General features: G+C 31.9%; 1 protein-coding gene across 3 annotated transcripts in view; it reads left to right on the forward strand.

The window, feature by feature from the left end:
* The window catches only part of CWC22 (CWC22 spliceosome associated protein homolog), a 52,781-nt gene that overhangs the window by 10,961 nt on the left and 24,439 nt on the right, over window positions 1-17,381 (forward strand). For all 3 annotated transcript variants that reach the window (XM_003764015.4, XM_023499317.2, XM_023499316.2), the window contains exons 2-9: window positions 3,267-3,368; window positions 5,469-5,717; window positions 9,795-9,923; window positions 11,494-11,662; window positions 11,934-11,987; window positions 14,291-14,426; window positions 14,516-14,722; window positions 14,841-14,903. In XM_003764015.4, coding sequence (XP_003764063.1) covers window positions 3,267-3,368; window positions 5,469-5,717; window positions 9,795-9,923; window positions 11,494-11,662; window positions 11,934-11,987; window positions 14,291-14,426; window positions 14,516-14,722; window positions 14,841-14,903 — 1,109 coding nt within the window. The remainder of the gene's footprint in view (window positions 1-3,266; window positions 3,369-5,468; window positions 5,718-9,794; window positions 9,924-11,493; window positions 11,663-11,933; window positions 11,988-14,290; window positions 14,427-14,515; window positions 14,723-14,840; window positions 14,904-17,381) is intronic.

The following is a 17,381-nucleotide window of genomic DNA, read 5'->3' on the forward strand; positions in this document are numbered from 1 at the left end:
CCCATTTTATTTCTTTCATTTGGAAACGAGCACTTCTAAATATTAAATAAGTGGTTACATGGTAACATGAGTTTATGGATATTTCTATGTGATGTTTAATTAAATATTTTACAAGTATATTTTATGGCATGTTATCTAGCTGTTATTAGAAAAGTTCAAAAATTTTGAAACTTTAAATGGATAGTTTTTGTGATATTTTGTCAGTTTTGATAGCTGAGTTTCAGTTAATCTAAATTTATTTCTCTAATATGTATATATTCTAAGCAATGTGCTATTGAAAGTCTTGCGTATAGAGTAGTCATAATGATAGCACAGAATTTTGAGATTTGCAAAGCTCTTTTTATGTCTATTTTTCATTTGATGCTCACAATCCTTCTGAGAAAAAATGCTATTATTCCCATTTTGGTCAGTAAACATTTATTAAATGCTTACTTAGATACAAAAAAAGGGAAGAGTCAGTTCCTGTTTTCAAGAAATACAGTCTATCAGAGGAGACAACCTGCAAACAGCTAATTATAGGATAAGGTGAAAATAATCAACAAAGGGAAACCACTAAAATAGGGGGGAGTAGGAAAACTTTCTTCTAACAGGTGGAATCTCAGCTGAGACTTGAAGGAAATCAGGGAGGCCAGAAAGTAGAGATAAGAGAGACATGCCAGACTTGAGGGACAACCAGGGAAAATGCCCTGAATTGAAAGATAGAGAGTAGAGGAGATAAATATCATTACATCACAAAGTTTGGGGCATGTACTAGAAATATGTTCAGTTTCTTTGAAACTCAGTTATCAAAGCTGAGTGATAAAATATCTCAAAATCTATCCATTAAAATGAAGTTTGCAATTTTTTTGAACATTTCTAGCTATAGCTACAAATAATGTACTATAAGGTTATACTCATAAAATATTTAAACAACAATAACAAAAAAAGGATTTTGTATTTGATCCTGGAATTGAAACTGAAACTGAGAGAGATTGACTTTTCAAGGATCGCATAGTAAATATCAGGCAGGATTTGAAGGTCCTGCAATTCAAATGTCCCATTTTACAGGTGAAGGAATAGAAGCTTTGTGAAATTAAATGCTTGCCTAGGTCATGGAGGCAAGGAAGTATAAGTATGAGAGTTGATTGGTTCCTCTGATTAGGTCCAACATTCCTCCAACTGAACCACAATGCTATGATATGCTTTTATATTACAGTTAAATGGGATACACTCAGTTCAACAAAAGCCATCACTATTCTGAGTGAAAGTGGAGACGTTTTGACCTTTTTAAAAATGGAATTTATCTTATCAAACAGTTGAGTCCTCAGTTCACTTTCAAGTGATAAGGTTTGTAGTGATGTTATAACTCGTACATCAGGGTGAGTTTCAGAAGGAAATTTTAAATGGCAATGAAAATTTTTGTTCTAAACCATCAGTGTTTTTGTTGTAAAGGGACTCCCAAGGTGAAGAATTGGCCATATGAACTGTTTTGTCCCTCATGCCTAGAATGTGCTCTCTCCTCATGAGGCTCCAACTACTTTATCTCCCTGACTTCCTTTAAGTCCCTACTAAAATTTTGTCTATTTGAAGCCTCTCCAAATCCTCTTAAATCCAGTGCCTTCCCTCTGTTAATTATTTTCTATTTATTCTATATATTGTTTGCTTTGTATATAATAATTTGCATATTGTGTCCCCCATTAGAGTGGTAGCTCCTTGGATAAGGATGATATTTTTTGCCTCTTTTTCCCTATCATTCATATTTAACATAGTGTGCCTAGCACATAATTGATGCTTAATAAATGTTTGTTGATTGATTTTATATGGAATTATTATTTTTAATTATTAGGTAAAAGGCAATATTTACATGAGTCAAACATTCTAATATGAATCAACTAAACATTTGAAATTTTCCTCAGTTTAAAATGCTAGTGAAAAAAAAATTGAAAGCAGAAATTATAAAGGTTTCTCTGTTCTCTATTGAATAAACCTTCTCTTGTCATCATTATAAAATCAAAGCTGACAAATACCTGAATACCTCATTTCTAGAATTGATGACAGTTTCATAATATATATATATATATATTTAAATTACTTAAACTAATTAAGTTAGATAATCACACAGAAATGAAATCATTATTTTGTTATGTTGGGTTGGGTAAGGACAAAGAGAATTAGGGAATACACTACTACAGTGGCTTGCTCCTTTTTTCCTTTTGATTTTTTTTTTCTTTGAAAGTTGAACAATTCACCGGGCATCTAACCTTTTGTACTGGCAACTAGATACAAAACACATCAGTAAGGCTATTGGAACCTCTAGCATAGTGCCTTTCCAGATGGAAATTGAGCTGGCACATATGCAACTAAAGGCTGCACCAAATTCAACCAAGACCAAAAACTTGATCATTATGATTTCCTAAGACTTTAGAAGACCTTGTATGATTTTGGACAAGTGATTTAATCTTGCTCGGTCTCCATTGCCTCTTAGATAAAATGAGAGGATAGAACAAAATGGACCTTGAATATTTGATTTTTGAGCCTCCCATCTTAAATATAAGTCAAAAATTCTTTCAAAGCTTGACGGATTTGATTTTAGTAGATTTAGCTGCCAACATTTTTAAGTAACAGCCAGCCAATCGTTATGCATTTATTAGACACTTACCATACACCAGGCACATTGCTAAGTGCTATGTAAACCAAATGAGGCTAAAGATAGTCCTTGAGGAGATAATCATCGAACAAATATGTGTGAATGAGCTAAATGCAGGAGAAATAAGAGATTAATTAAAAGAGGAAAAACATTAGAATTAAGTAGGATTGGGAAAAGATTTCTTGGAGAAGACAGGGTTTTAGTTGGAATTTAAAGGAGTTAATTTAGTTGGAACAGCAAAGAAAAGGAGGTTGAACCTTCCATGCATAAAGGACATCTAGGAAAGATGCTCGGAGCTGAGAGATGAAACAGCCAGGAGACCAGTGCCATTACTATCAAAGAAGGTGGGGCAAAGAGTAAGGTATAAAAAGATTGAAGAAGGAGGAAGATGGCTAGGTTATAAAGAGTTCTGAATGTCCCAAAGCAGATTTTATACTTGACCCTGGAAGTGAAAGGGAGCCACTGGAATTTATTGAATAGAAAAGATGATGTGATCAGACCTATTCCACTCCTGGTCTTCCAGATATGGTCAAAACTGATTTGATCATGTGATACCAACTAGTAGGATTCTTAGCAATGAGTATTCATTACCACATTATTTTCCATCTTGTCAATTTTGCTTTTTTATTTTATCTCTTAGATATGAAGAACGGGAACGATCCCCCCAAGACAGAGATTACAGCAGATCAGATCAAGAATATTCAGGACGAGGACATTCTAATGATAGTACCATGGAATTGCGGTTAGTGTTATAAAAAAATTTGGAATTAACATTTGATTTTTCTTATCAAAAATTTAGAATTAGCTTCTTTAAGGTTGGATACCATAATAGGAGTAGACTTAATGGATGCAGTATAGTGCAAAATAAGTTTTTTAAGCACCTTTCTTCTTTATGCTGGGAAAATTAGAACAAAGAAGAGAGGTATCATGGATTTGATGAGGAACAAACTTGCTCCCACTTTTCAAAAATAGACTTTGAACCCTAAGTTATCAAACTCTTGAAGTTAGGTATATCCTGACTTCAAAGTCAACTTTCTTCACTGTAACACATTACCTTCAGAATCATAATTTGCTTTAAAATTTTGTCATATATATCACCATTTCAGTAAAGCTCTCCACTGTTCTCCCAAATTGTTTTACACTTTCTTCTTTTAAAATTGCTTTATATTTATTTATTTGCATGACATGTAAATTCCTTGAGACAGGAACTGTCTTGTTTTTGTCTTTTTATACCTCTGATAAATCTTTAATAAGCGTTTGTTGAATTTAACTTGTTGAATTTAACTGATTGCTTCCAAAAATATTTCACACGTGGTTTTTTTTTTTGTTTGTTTTGTTTTTTTCAACACATACACATACCTTAAACTATATATTTTGTTTTTTTCTTCCAAAATACCTGCTTCATCATATCATTGTCCTGCTAAAAATATTTGATTCCATATATGTTATGCTGTAACTTACCATATATAATTATTCATTAGTTTGCTATACAAAAATGAAAAAATTCTTATGTTCAAGAAGCATGCATTATGTCTAAATTAAAAGAGGAAAAGAGTAAGCTTTTGAGAACACTAGCATCAGAATAAGAGAAGAATTGGGATTGATGTTTTTTATAAAGTAGCAAATGAGTTGAGGAACTCAAGGAAATGCCTCAGAAAATTAGGGATTGTTAAAAATGGAAGAGTCCGTCCTAAATGTAAAGGACTATTTGAACACAGGCAAGAGAGATGAGCATGTACAGAGTGCAGCAGGTAAGTTTGTCTGGCTGGAATTAGAATAAGTGAAGGGAAGTTGCATACAGTGAGCATGGAAAGACAAACTGAAAATAGCTTGCAAAGAGCTTTAAATATCGCAAAGATGAAACCTATAAAGATCCAGTGGAGCTTCCTGAGCAGGAACATTACAGCTAAACCTTGGCTTTAAGAATCTGGATTTGGTAGTTATGAGTGAGGGAGGAGAGACTGAGGCAAGGAAATCAAGTAGGAAATTTTGTCAGCAGTGTAGGGCAAAGCTTCCTAAATTTTGGGTTACAACCCCATATAACTCATCATATATCATATAACTCAATGTGGGGGCCATGAAAAATTTGTCCACAGTAAAAATTAACAAATATTCCACCAAGATTTAATTCATGTAAAAATAAACAAGTCATCCATCTCATTGTTATACCATTTTGCTTTCATCTTTATTAAGTAGTAAAATATTTACCAAAGAATTGTTTTAAAATAAATTTCTTTATGATGTATTATCAATTAATGCTTGATTTGATTTGTATACCTGTTTTATATACCTACATTCCCAGCGTTCGTCATATAAAAGTTTCTTGGGAAAAAAGGATCATGAGTGCAAAAAGTTAAGAAGTCCTGGTCTAGGTTAAAAGACCCAGACTTACTAAGCTTGTTTTGAAGAGCTCATAAGCTAGTTTCAACCTACATTTTCAAAGTTCTTTCCTATTATTGTTTTACACAAATCCTTTATTCTACACACAAAAATCTTCTTGCTCTCCCACAAATGTACCATGAATTATCCTTTTTGTTAATTCTCTTCTCTGACTTGTGCCCAAGAATGCCTACCCACTTGAGATTCTCATACCTCTGTTGCTTGCTTGCTACCTAATCATGTGCAGTAGCACATTGTGATATATATCTTGTATTTTTCTGTAATGTTTTTGGTTTTTGTGTAGTTGTATCCTCAACCAGTTTCTTAAAAATAGGAACTATATTATATTGTTTCTAATGCCTTGCCCCTTCTAGTAATTTGAATAGTGTTTTGTGCATTGTAGTTACTGAATGAATTGAATTTAGTTTTTTTTTCTTTCCATTTGTTTTTTCATTCACAACAGAGGGAGGGATAGAGAAAAACGTAGGGAGAGAGAAAAAGAGAGAGATTCAGATCGGAGAAGGTACAGGAAATCTCCTTCACCAAGCAGAAAGAGTACAGAAAGAGCAACAACTCAGAGCTCATCTCAGGATGAGCCCCCAACAAAGAAGAAGAAAGATGATGTGGATCCACTCCTCACTCGCACAGGTGGTGCTTACATTCCTCCAGCAAAGCTCAGGATGATGCAAGAACAAATCACAGATAAAAACAGGTACTTCACCATTTTACTAGATGTCCAGTTAGATGATGTTTGTAGAAATCATATAGGTGCAAAAGGATTTTTGGAAAGAAATGGTGATAATATTTAGATAATATCCTTTGTTTCATTAGAAAACCGACATTGATCCATCCTATCATTTCCCTTCTCTTGATGAGAAAGAAATAGACAATTCAATTCCTGATTATATGGTTTGTACTTTTTGTAATTTTATTATCCAGTTATTCTTTGATTTGTGTTTAGTTGCTATATCTGTATCTTCTATAAGTAGTCATAAACTTGGAGGGGGGGGATCTGATTTTTGAAGGCAATCTGTGTAAGAATGAGCCTGTGCATTCTTCATTCTAATTAGAATTACAGATTTGTTTTTAGCATGGAAAAAAAATATTCCCATCCAATAGCCATTTAATTTTATAGTAAAACATGTTATCATTATATATTGTCCTAACTATCTCATCTCCCTACAAATAGAAGGAGAGAACATGTCAAGTTTGGTCACAGGAATAGAATTATACACGTAGCTCTTAAACAGATTGAAATGGCTAAATGAACCAAAAGCAGAGCTGGAAGGCTGGGGACATTAGTCCATCCAAGCTGCTGCTTAGCTTGTAACAGACCTGATAGACTCTACTAGAGTGATAGAGCATTAGAAAGTTCTTTTTTTTCCCCCAAGTTGACTTAAGCAACAAAGGCAAGTAACCATATATACATACAAAAGAAAGGTCAAGGTCTTAACCCAAACTTAACCCTTTTAAGCGGTAGAATTAAAAGAATTTATAAACAAAGCCAAGCATATAAAATGCTTTTGTATATTTTCATCAAGACCTGTCTAAAATTCTGCCATCTAGGTTCAAATTTTCCTTCAATTTTTTTTTCCTTCCATGTAGTTTCCGTCATGTTTTTAATTCTGATTCTAGTCTGTATTACCTTATACATGTTTTTTGGTATGTTTCACATTTGTGATTTTTATGGCAATATGATACTTTATCATATGAATATATCATAATTTGTTTAGTTATTTCCCAGTTGTTGGGAATATAAGGTAATTTCCAATTTTTTGCTGTTAAAATAGAACAGCTATGAAGACACAGATTTTTGTTTTATTCCAGCTACCACATGTATCTGCTCTTTTCGTTTACTACTATCAGACCTGTAATTTATTTATTTTTAGTTTGCTTGCAGGAATCCTCTCTCTTTTTTTTTTTTTTTTTCCCCCCAATTAAATGACATTTTGTTAATTTGGATTTGGCATTCTAGGCTATGAACATCATTTAGAATCTTAATTATTTTATTTCTCATTAGCTATCTCTTGGATCCTATGCATATATTTTGTAAGTGTTCAGTTCAACAAAATAATTATAATGTGCCTGTAAGCATGGATAAAGTCTTTGATAGAAATGTTGACTAAGAACAAGCTTTGATTTTTCTTGCTCTCATAGCCACCAGGTTTTTATTGATTATTCAGCATTCATTTAGCATTTATTAAGAGCTTATTGTATGAAAAACACAATGCTAATTCATCCTTATCTATTCTTCTTGCCACCAATTTTTATAGATCTTTATCACCTCAGGACTAGATTACTATCTCCCAACTTCTAATCTCTATTCTACTCTCCTAGTCTGTCTACCTCATTATCAAAATAATGTTCAATATACTGCCTTCATTAAATAATTCCCTTAAAACATGTCAAACCATTGTAAGATTCTTTAGACAAGCCTTTAGAGGAAAAGGAAATTAACTACTCTTTAACTCTATCACTGTTAGTTCATAGATTAATTCTAGGTGTCAGTCATAATTGAAAAGGAACACTTGACAAACTGAAGTATTCCTTAAGAGAATTGCCAGAATGATCAGGATCTGGAAACTGTCAATGTGAAAAATGATTGAAGAAATTGGAACTGTTTAACCTGGAAAAAATAAGATTCGAGGAACATAGGAAACTTTCCACATTTAAAGGGCTGCTCTATAGACTTAAGAAAGAGCAGGACATGCATCCTGTTAAAGTAATGAGCTAAGCAACCCTGGAACTAACTAAAGCAATAATGGATCATCAAGGATCACAAAAGATCTTTAGGACCAGAGAAATCAAGTCCAGTGCCCATATTTTATAAATAAAAAAAATGGGCTCAGAGAAGTGAAATCACAGCAGAGATTCTTTCTTGTATCATTGTGACAATGCAGTATTCAAATGTAGACCAATGTACTGCTTATATGTTTATCATCTCCCATTTTCTCCATCCTTGAAGGGAAGCATAAAATCAGAGCATTTTGAAATTAGAATATTATTGAGGGCAACCAGTTCAAATGGATCTTCTCATAAAATGTGATTAGTTTTTCCTTTCCTCATTTTTTCTTATTTCCAGGAGCTCTCAGTCTCCTTATAATTTTTATTAAGGACTTCACCTACTTTCACAATATTTTTCACTACCAAAAATATTGTGAAAGTAGGTGAAATCCTTAATAAAAATTATTCACTACCAAAAAACCTCTTTTTAAACAGAATAGAAGCAGCAGAGTGACACAATGGGTAGACCACTGGACTGAATCAGAAAGAACTGAGTTCAAATCCTGCTTCAGATACTTAATTAGCTGTGTGACCCTGAGCAAGTCACTTAACTCAGTATCATTTTCCTCCTCTGTAAAATGGGGATAAATAATAGTTTCAATATCACAGGATTGTTGTGAGGTTCAAGGGAGATAACAGAAAGTGCTCTTAAAGCACTTTGTAAATACTAGTTATTTCTTACTATTGTTATTATATATGTTTGTTATTTAGTAATGAAACAGGTGAAATTTAGGCTTCTTAATATACTTGATACTCCATTCTAGTAATTCAAGAAAGAGATTCAAGTAAGACTCAGAGAAATTTTTATTGACAGATTTGTTCAGCCAAAAACCACATTTCACATGGAAGAATATGAAATTAATTTTTGAATATAGTCATAGATTATTAGAACTCAGCTTTCTCATTTAGACATTAAGTAATTTGCCTAAGACAAAGTGCAATTTTTTTTTAATAGAGAAGCTATTCATCTTCCTGGACTAATTAGTATAAATCTCTCTTAAGGCCAAAAAAAAAAATTCGGTAACAACTATGCTTTTAGACATGAATTTATGCAAATATCACAGACTGTCCATTTTATAAGACACTACAGAAGTCATCTGGCACAAGCCATAAATTTACACAATTGTCTTCAACATATCTCACAAGGAATCTTTGACCATTTGCTTAAAAGATTTCTAGGAAGAGAAAACATCCCTTAAACCCTCTTATTAGCCTATTTTATTTTGGTTTGTTTACATGATCTGCTTATGTTCCTTCATTGTAAGTAAAATACACACTAATTTCACATTAGTTTCACTTTTAATTTTATCTTATAATTAGCAAAAATAGCTTTTTGCCTTTATTAGGGAAAAAAAATCTAGTTTATCTTTACAACAGTGGTTTTTGACAAGAGATGGAATGCAAAAGAATATTTACACATTAAACTTTAAGAAATGATTTTTTTTTCCTTACACTTCTTTCACAACATGACTTGAAGTGTTTTACATGATTGCTCATGTATAGTTTGTATCATTGCTTATTGAAGCAGGGAAGGAGGTGAGGAAAGAGAATTGAATTTGGAACTCAAAACTTTAAAAAATGTTTAAAATTGTTTTTACATGTAATTGGGGGGAAATTTTTTTTTTAATGAGATGAATTCTTTATGAAAACTTTAGTGATAACTAAGAAGAAATTATAATCTTTCACCATTATTTTACCTTACTCTGGAAAAATTTGCATCCTTCTTATATTATAGCATGTGTCAGTTTTCCCATAGTATGGTAGGTTTGAGCATCAGTTTTGCATTTTAGAATATGAACAGGTTAATTAGAGGGAATTTTTAATTTGACAGGCATTTATTTCTATGGTTACAATATATTGAATAGTGTCCTTTGTGTATTTATAGTCAAATTGAAAATTTAAAAAACTATTGATGAATTCTTATATTTTTCATTGTTATTATTATGAGTATATTTAGAAAGTAGCATAAGATCCTTTGATTTACCTATTTTAAAATTTCTTATAGCTTAGCATACCAACGAATGAGCTGGGAAGCCTTAAAGAAGTCAATCAATGGTCTCATCAATAAAGTGAACATTTCTAACATTGGGATTATCATTCAAGAATTACTTAAAGAAAATATAGTTAGGGGACGGTAAGTATCAAATATTTCATTCCACAGTATTTTTTTAAAAAGTAACCTACTAACAATGGCAAAAACAAACACTACTCTTTTAAAATATGGATACTAATCTTTGTAATTTTTCCTGTTTTCTTTCAGTGATATATATCGGTATTCATTTCATGTGAATTTATGATTAACTAGATTTTAATAAGTCATCATGAAGCTTGTGCACACATACACATGTAACTATTTACAGAAGAACTTGTCCAATTGTTATTGATCATAACTCCATGTCTTAAACTGCTCGAACTTTTAACAACTTTATTTCAAAAGCTTTTAAAAAAATAAAGAAAGAAATAGGCTGAAAATTTGGAAAGTGGGAAATATGTTTTTAAAAGAGGGCTATGCCATACCCTTTGTTATCTTTAGACTATGTTGTCACAAGGTAAGAAAATTACAGATTCTTAATAGTTTAAAAAGTACTTCTGTATACCCCATTCACTTATTCATTTACCAAACAGTTATTAAGGTATCTAAATGTGATATGTACAAGTGGTTTAAAAAAAAAAAAAAAAAAAAGACCAAAAAGATTTCTTACAGTTTACTTGTGAGGAGGGAGGAATGGATAAAACAAATTCCCTGCTGGAAGACTTAATTCTGTTGAGCATTCACATTGTAATATAACTTAAATCAGTTAGCTTTGTTAGTTTAGTTAGCCAAGACTAATTTTGATTGAGGAGCAGCAGGGTAGAAAGTAGATATAGATAAAGGGGTCAGGCAGAGCTCTTTATGGTTCTAAAATTGGAGGCTTTTACAACTATACATAACCAATAAGGTATTGATTTGCAGGAGGGTTGGTGAATGAAAATAAGAAATGGCATAATGCAGGGGAGGTATTTTTTATCTCTAAGCCCACTCTTATGATAACAGTAGTCTAAGTTTCATAAAAAAAAAAATCGTTTCTTCTGCCTTTAGCATTTAGGCCATAAATATGTGTTAGTGCTGTAGCTAATATCTCTTGTGAAGGGCAGTTAGGTGGCACAATGCATAGATTGGCACAACAGGAGTCAGAAAGACTCATCTTCCTGAGTTCAAATCTGGTTTCCAACACTTATTAGCTATGTGATCCTGGGCAAAATCATTTAAACCCGTTTGTCTCAGTTTCTTCACTTATAAGATAAGCTGGAAAAAGAAACAGTAAAGCACTCCAGTATCTTTGCTCACAAAAGTCCAAATGAAGTCATGAAAAGTCAAACATGACTGAAACAACTGAACAGCAACAATTTTAATACTATTTTTTTTAATCCAGTTCATTTATCTTTGAGATTTTGTAATTTTTCCTTTGTTTTTTTCTTTCCAAACTTTGATTTTTTTCAAAATTCCAGAGGTCATGATGTAGAAGAAATAGGAACTGAAAGAAAGAAATTCTAATCTATATTTATAAAAGTGCTGAAAAATTTGGTCTTCATTTGCTTCTCATGGCTATTTATAGGAGGAAATACATTAAAATTGTTGATAAATGTAGTTTTTCCTTTGGAAAGATTATATTGGATTTTTATAAATTTTCTTATATGTGTTTTCCTGTTTTTAAAAATCACAGGGGATTGCTGTCTCGATCTGTTTTGCAAGCACAAAGTGCATCTCCAATTTTTACTCATGTATATGCAGCCCTTGTGGCAATTATAAATTCAAAATTCCCCAACATTGGAGAACTTATCCTCAAGAGGTTAATTCTTAATTTTCGAAAAGGCTATCGAAGAAATGATAAGGTATGTAATATACTTGCATTCTAAATGCTGTAATGGTACAAACTATTAAATGGTACAGATCTGATATAAAACAATATAGAGAAAGATTAAAAATAATTATATTCTTATTCCTTAGCATTTTCCTATTGATAAATTAAAATGAATGGACACTCATAAAAACTTTCAGCTTTCAATACTTTATGCATATACAAATGTTCATTTAATGATACTTTATTAAGACTCAGGAAGTCGTTTATTATTATGTAACTTTTTCTGTTGCTTCATTTTGCAGCAACTTTGTTTAACTGCTTCAAAATTTGTTGCCCACCTAATTAACCAGAATGTGGTAAGTATTAGTCTTGAAACTTTGACCTATTCCATAAAATAAGGAATCTAGTAGCCCTATAACATATCATTTATTGTTGCTGTTTTCTTCTGAAGTACAACACTTATAAAGAATAAGAAAATGTATAGTTGGAGGTTTTTTATATTTTCATTTTATATTACTAGCAAACTACAAGTGTGGGCACTCTTTACAAATTACTATATTTTCAAATAGTGTGACTTCATTTATTTTTAATCTTGAGACTAAAATTGGAAGTTGTTTTTCTCTTTCACTTGTTTAGTAGATCCTAATTATGGGAGCATGGTAGGAAATATTATTTCCTCTATATCTATGCCTTCAGGTTATTCAGTTTAAACAAATAAATAATTGTCATAGATATAATTGATAAATATATCTTAGTTTTGATGTGACAATTTTTAATTCATTTGGTTCAAAGTCAAATACATTTCCTTACTCAATAGTTTTTTCCTCCAAAATAATTTAGAAGTTTATACTCTTGGGAAGTAGTAACAGTGATATTTATGTCAATTAAAAACTTGCTTTTCATATCTGTTGTTAATAGATTGAGAAAAATAATAAACGAAAATTAACTTTAGGATTAAATAAAAATGAACTTTGTTTAGGGTTACTAAGTGCAGGGTTTCAGTGTCACTTGTCATTTCTTTTAACTATAGGAATTCCTTACTAAAAAAACATTGAGCAGCACTTCCCTAGCCACCATGAGAGTACAAGAAAACTTATTCCTATTGATAATTAATTTTACCTATGCTGAGACATTGGAAGATTTGCAAACACTTTAATGAATAGTATAAAGCTAATTAAAAATATTTTCAGAGCTTTTTCCAAAAAGTTAAGTTGGCATATTTTCTGTCTCTTTTCCTTTCTATGAAGTAGAAACATTTTTGTCAGACACAAGGTTATTTGATTATTATGAAATTTAAACTCCTTTCCTTGTAATATCTGTGATTTTTAGAAAAGATTGCCTAAATCTTTGACTTAAATTATGAGAAATGTTGTTTTTATGATGAATTTTCCTAATAAAATTACTCTAAATTTGCTCATAAATTATTTATGTCATTGCTTATCAAAATGAAATTTTAAACATGGCTCCTGATCTTATTGCATTGATAATTTGTGTCATTTCATAGTTATATATAGCATTTTATCCCTTTACCAAAAATTGGTTTTTGAAGCAATTCATATGAAAGATATTAAAAAGTTGCATTATTATATGTGTACATATATATAAAATCTTTTAATCAGAAAATTGTGCAACATATTCCTAATACAGAATTATTAAAAATATTTTCAACTTGAATATTGAATTATATATTATAGATTTAAAATGGTAAAATATAGCATTTATCGAAATATGAAGAGAAAATATTCCTTCATTGGTCAGCTATTCAATTATTTATTGATCGCTTATTGTATCAAGGCAGCTAGGTGGTTCAGTGGATAGACTTCTGGGCCTGAAGTTAGGAAGTTGTGAATACAAATCAGGCTTTACACACTTACTAGCTTGTGACTGTGGCCACGCCTCTTATTCTCTGTATTCCTTAATTCTCTGGAGAAGGGGTAAATCATTCCCAGTATTTTTGCCAAGAAAATCTCTTGGGCAGTATTGGCCTGCTGTAGTCTACAGGTCAAAAAGAATCTAACAGTACTGAATAGCAGCCACTGTGTCACTGTGTGTCAGGCCTTTGTTAAATGCTGGGAATATAAATACTAGTGGAAAGAAAGTCCCTGCCCTCAAAGAATAAAGGAAACTGAAAAGGGGATGGAGGGAGATGGAGTTTGCCCCTCCCTTTTTTTCAAGAAGTTTGTAGTACATCTAGATCAGAATTAATCTAGATTGACTTGGAGGTACTCTTTTACTAAATGTTCTGGGAGAAGCTGTCTTGTTAGATAATCCTCTGGAACTGAGTTTGTATCCAGTGTGGAATTCCATTTTTAGCATAAGGTTCTAGAATGAAGGGTTGGATCTGATAGAAGGAATTTCATATGCAGCAAGTGTAGAGAGAAATCTACCAAACTCTAATTCAGGCTGAGTTAACATTTTTAAACAGTTTTGGATATTTGTTAATAGATCTTAGATGTACAAAAGTGGAAAATGAAAGTAGAAGAAATAAATTTACTGTCCAATTGAGAAACTAGTGTCTATAAGTAATAGAATTTATTGGCTTACAGCCTAGCATTGGCTTCACAAGAGATTTTCATTGACATTATATAACATAAAGTATCATTTTATAAATAATTATCCAAAAGCATGTTCTTTTGATCATGTCATCTCACTCTTACAGGCACATGAAGTTTTATGTTTAGAGATGCTCACCTTACTTCTTGAAAGACCAACAGATGACAGCGTTGAAGTAGCTATTGGATTTCTTAAAGAGTGTGGCCTAAAATTAACAGAAGTATCTCCTAGAGGAATTAATGGTGAGTATATCCTTTACTATAGAGTTGAGGTTTTGGTTGAATATTGTGTGAGTGTTTTATTCAAATAACTTTTTTCTTTTGAATTACAGCTATATTTGAACGTCTTCGCAATATTCTCCATGAATCTGAAATTGACAAACGAGTTCAATATATGATTGAAGTGATGTTTGCAGTACGTAAGGATGGATTCAAGGATCACCCTGTTATTTTGGAAGGACTTGATCTTGTGGAGGAAGAAGACCAATTCACGCATATGCTTCCACTGGAAGATGAGTATAATCCAGAGGATGTACTTAGTAAGTCAGACACACACACACACACACAAAAAAACCATGCTTAAACAGTTTGAATTTCAATATAAATATCATAAGGATTTTCATGATTTTAAAATGTACTGGTTTTGTTTCCTAAAAGATGTTTTCAAGCTGGATCCTAATTTTAAGGAAAATGAAGAGAAATACAAAACTATTAAAAAAGGTAAGTAGAATTTTATTTTAATTCTCAAGTTTACTAAAAACAACTTAGACAACTATAATTTTATATTTTTATGTAGGGTTTTTCTGATTATCTTAAAATATTTAATTTGTAAGAAGTTTGCTTTGTTTAAAAGTTCAAGAACTTAAAAAAATAGAAAACTATTTAGGAACTAAAATGTATTCATTTCTAATTGAATTGAGCATATATCCTTTGTATTCAATCAACCAGCATCAGTATGCATTTATTAAGCATTTGCGATATTTCAGGAATTACATTAGACACAGGGAATATGATAACAAATGAAATAACTCCTGTGTAAATAAAATGTCTTAAACTTTTTTTTTTGGGGGGGGGGAGGCGAGGGGGGCATGATGTCTATAAATAAGTATATGGAGAATATTTACCCTCCAAAATGCAGAATCATTTGGAGACAGTGGACATTAGCATTCTACATTGTTGTGACCTTTAAAAAAAGCATTATACAGAAGGTGGTACTTGAGTTAAATTTTTGAAGGAAATGCAGCATTCTAAGAGGCAGAGATGAGGAAAAAGTATCTTCTAGTCAAGGAAATGCCAATGTAAAGTCACACATTTGAAAGTTGAAAAGTCGTGTGTTAAAAGCAAGAAAGCTAGTTTGGTAGGAAGCCTGGGAAAAGGAATAATGTAAAAAAGGATTGGGATCAGATTAGAAATGCCAAATAAAGAAGTTTATATATCATAATAGGAAGCTGCCACATTTTACTGAGTTAGAAAGTTAAATAGTAAGACCTATGAATTGGGAAAGTTGCTTAGATGGCTCAATGAATGATTGGTAGAATAAGGGGGTAGACTTGTTCACAGGTTAACAGGTTGTTAAAACAGGTTTTAGTGAGAAATGAAAAGAACCTAAAAGGGGAGGCCACAAATAGGCAGAATTGACCAGCTACAACACTTGTGAAGAAGAAATAGCAACTGACTTTATTTTTAATTTGAGGAAGAATGAAGAAAGGATAACATTAAGGTTATAAACATAGATGACTAGTAAGATGTTGGTGTCCTTGACAGAGGGGAAAAGAGAGACTTCAGAAGGGTGGCTTTTGAGTAAAATAATAAGCTCTATTTCAAACTTTGTAAGTTGGAGATGTTTATGGGATCTCAAATTTGAAATGTCCAGTTAGCAGTTATCTTCTCCTGTCCCTTTAAAATTCTTTTTATAGAACTAAAAGTCTGTATTTCACAATTCAACCATTATGTTATCTTGAATTGTTCCCGATTGTCTTGTCTCTTAATGTTGTCTCTATACTTAGAATGAAAACTACTTAAAATGTCTTTTTTGTTGTTAAATTTTTATAGCATCTAGTATAATGCATTATAAATGCATAAGTGTCCTGATTAATGGAAAAACCCAAAATATTTGTTTATTTTATCCAAATTGGACATTTTGCTTTGAGAATGTAGGGCTGTTATCACTCAGGAGAACAACTATGAATGTAGACATACAAATAATACTTAAATCCATAGGAGCTGCTGAGGTCACTGAGTGAGAAAATTTAGAAAGGGATGAGAAAAGGACATATGATAACCTTAAAATGTGTCCAGTTAGGGGTATGATGAATGATGAACCAGCAAGGAAACTGAGAATTTAACTTGATTATCTTCTTTTGAGCCAGTTTCTGGCCTTACAGGAGGCAGTATGGTACAGAGTGCTAGATTTTGAGTCAGAGGATCGAAGTTCAAATTCCATTTCAAACATTACCAAACCAAATCTCTTGTGGAACCTCAGACAAACTTTTCCTCTTTGTGCCTAGTTTCTTCATCTGTACATGAAGGAATGTGGACTTCTGAGATCTCTTCTAAGTTCTAGTTTTAACTCCATGGTGCTGACATCTCTACTTCTAAAAAAATAGTGTGTCTTACATCCTGTTTTTATCAGCCACTTAGCCAAATGCAAATGCTGATGACACCTATATCTTCATCCCTAGCCACTATTATTATTTTTATATCATATTTGCATTTCTATCTACTGAACATTTCTTCTCAAATATCTTATTATATATCTAATTTAACATGTCTAAAATGGAACTGAGTCACCTCTTACCTTAAATCCCTTCTCAAATCCCCCATTGTTGTTGTAATATAGGATTTAGAATAATAAAATACCTTAGAAGTTGTCTAATTTATTTCTCCTCCACCTTCTTTACTTCTTTTGAAGCCAAGAGAGATTAAGTGATATTTCCAAGGTGGCTAAAATATCATAAGCCAAAAAAGCTTACAATTGTCTTTGACTGTCAAATCTCTTTAGTCCTTTAAATCCAGTGTGTTCTCCCAGTCCTATCAACTTTTCCCTCAAAATATCGTTAGAAAGCACTCTCATCATTTCATACCATGCGTACTCAACAGTTGCATGACTGATTTCACTAAATTTAGGTATCCTGAATTAATTTGCCAAATTTTCCTAAAATAACACTAATATACATCCTCCTACTGTCCGTGATTTGA

This window comes from Sarcophilus harrisii, chromosome 3 (assembly GCF_902635505.1).
Source record: "Sarcophilus harrisii chromosome 3, mSarHar1.11, whole genome shotgun sequence".
Classification (NCBI taxonomy): Eukaryota; Metazoa; Chordata; class Mammalia; order Dasyuromorphia; family Dasyuridae; genus Sarcophilus; species Sarcophilus harrisii.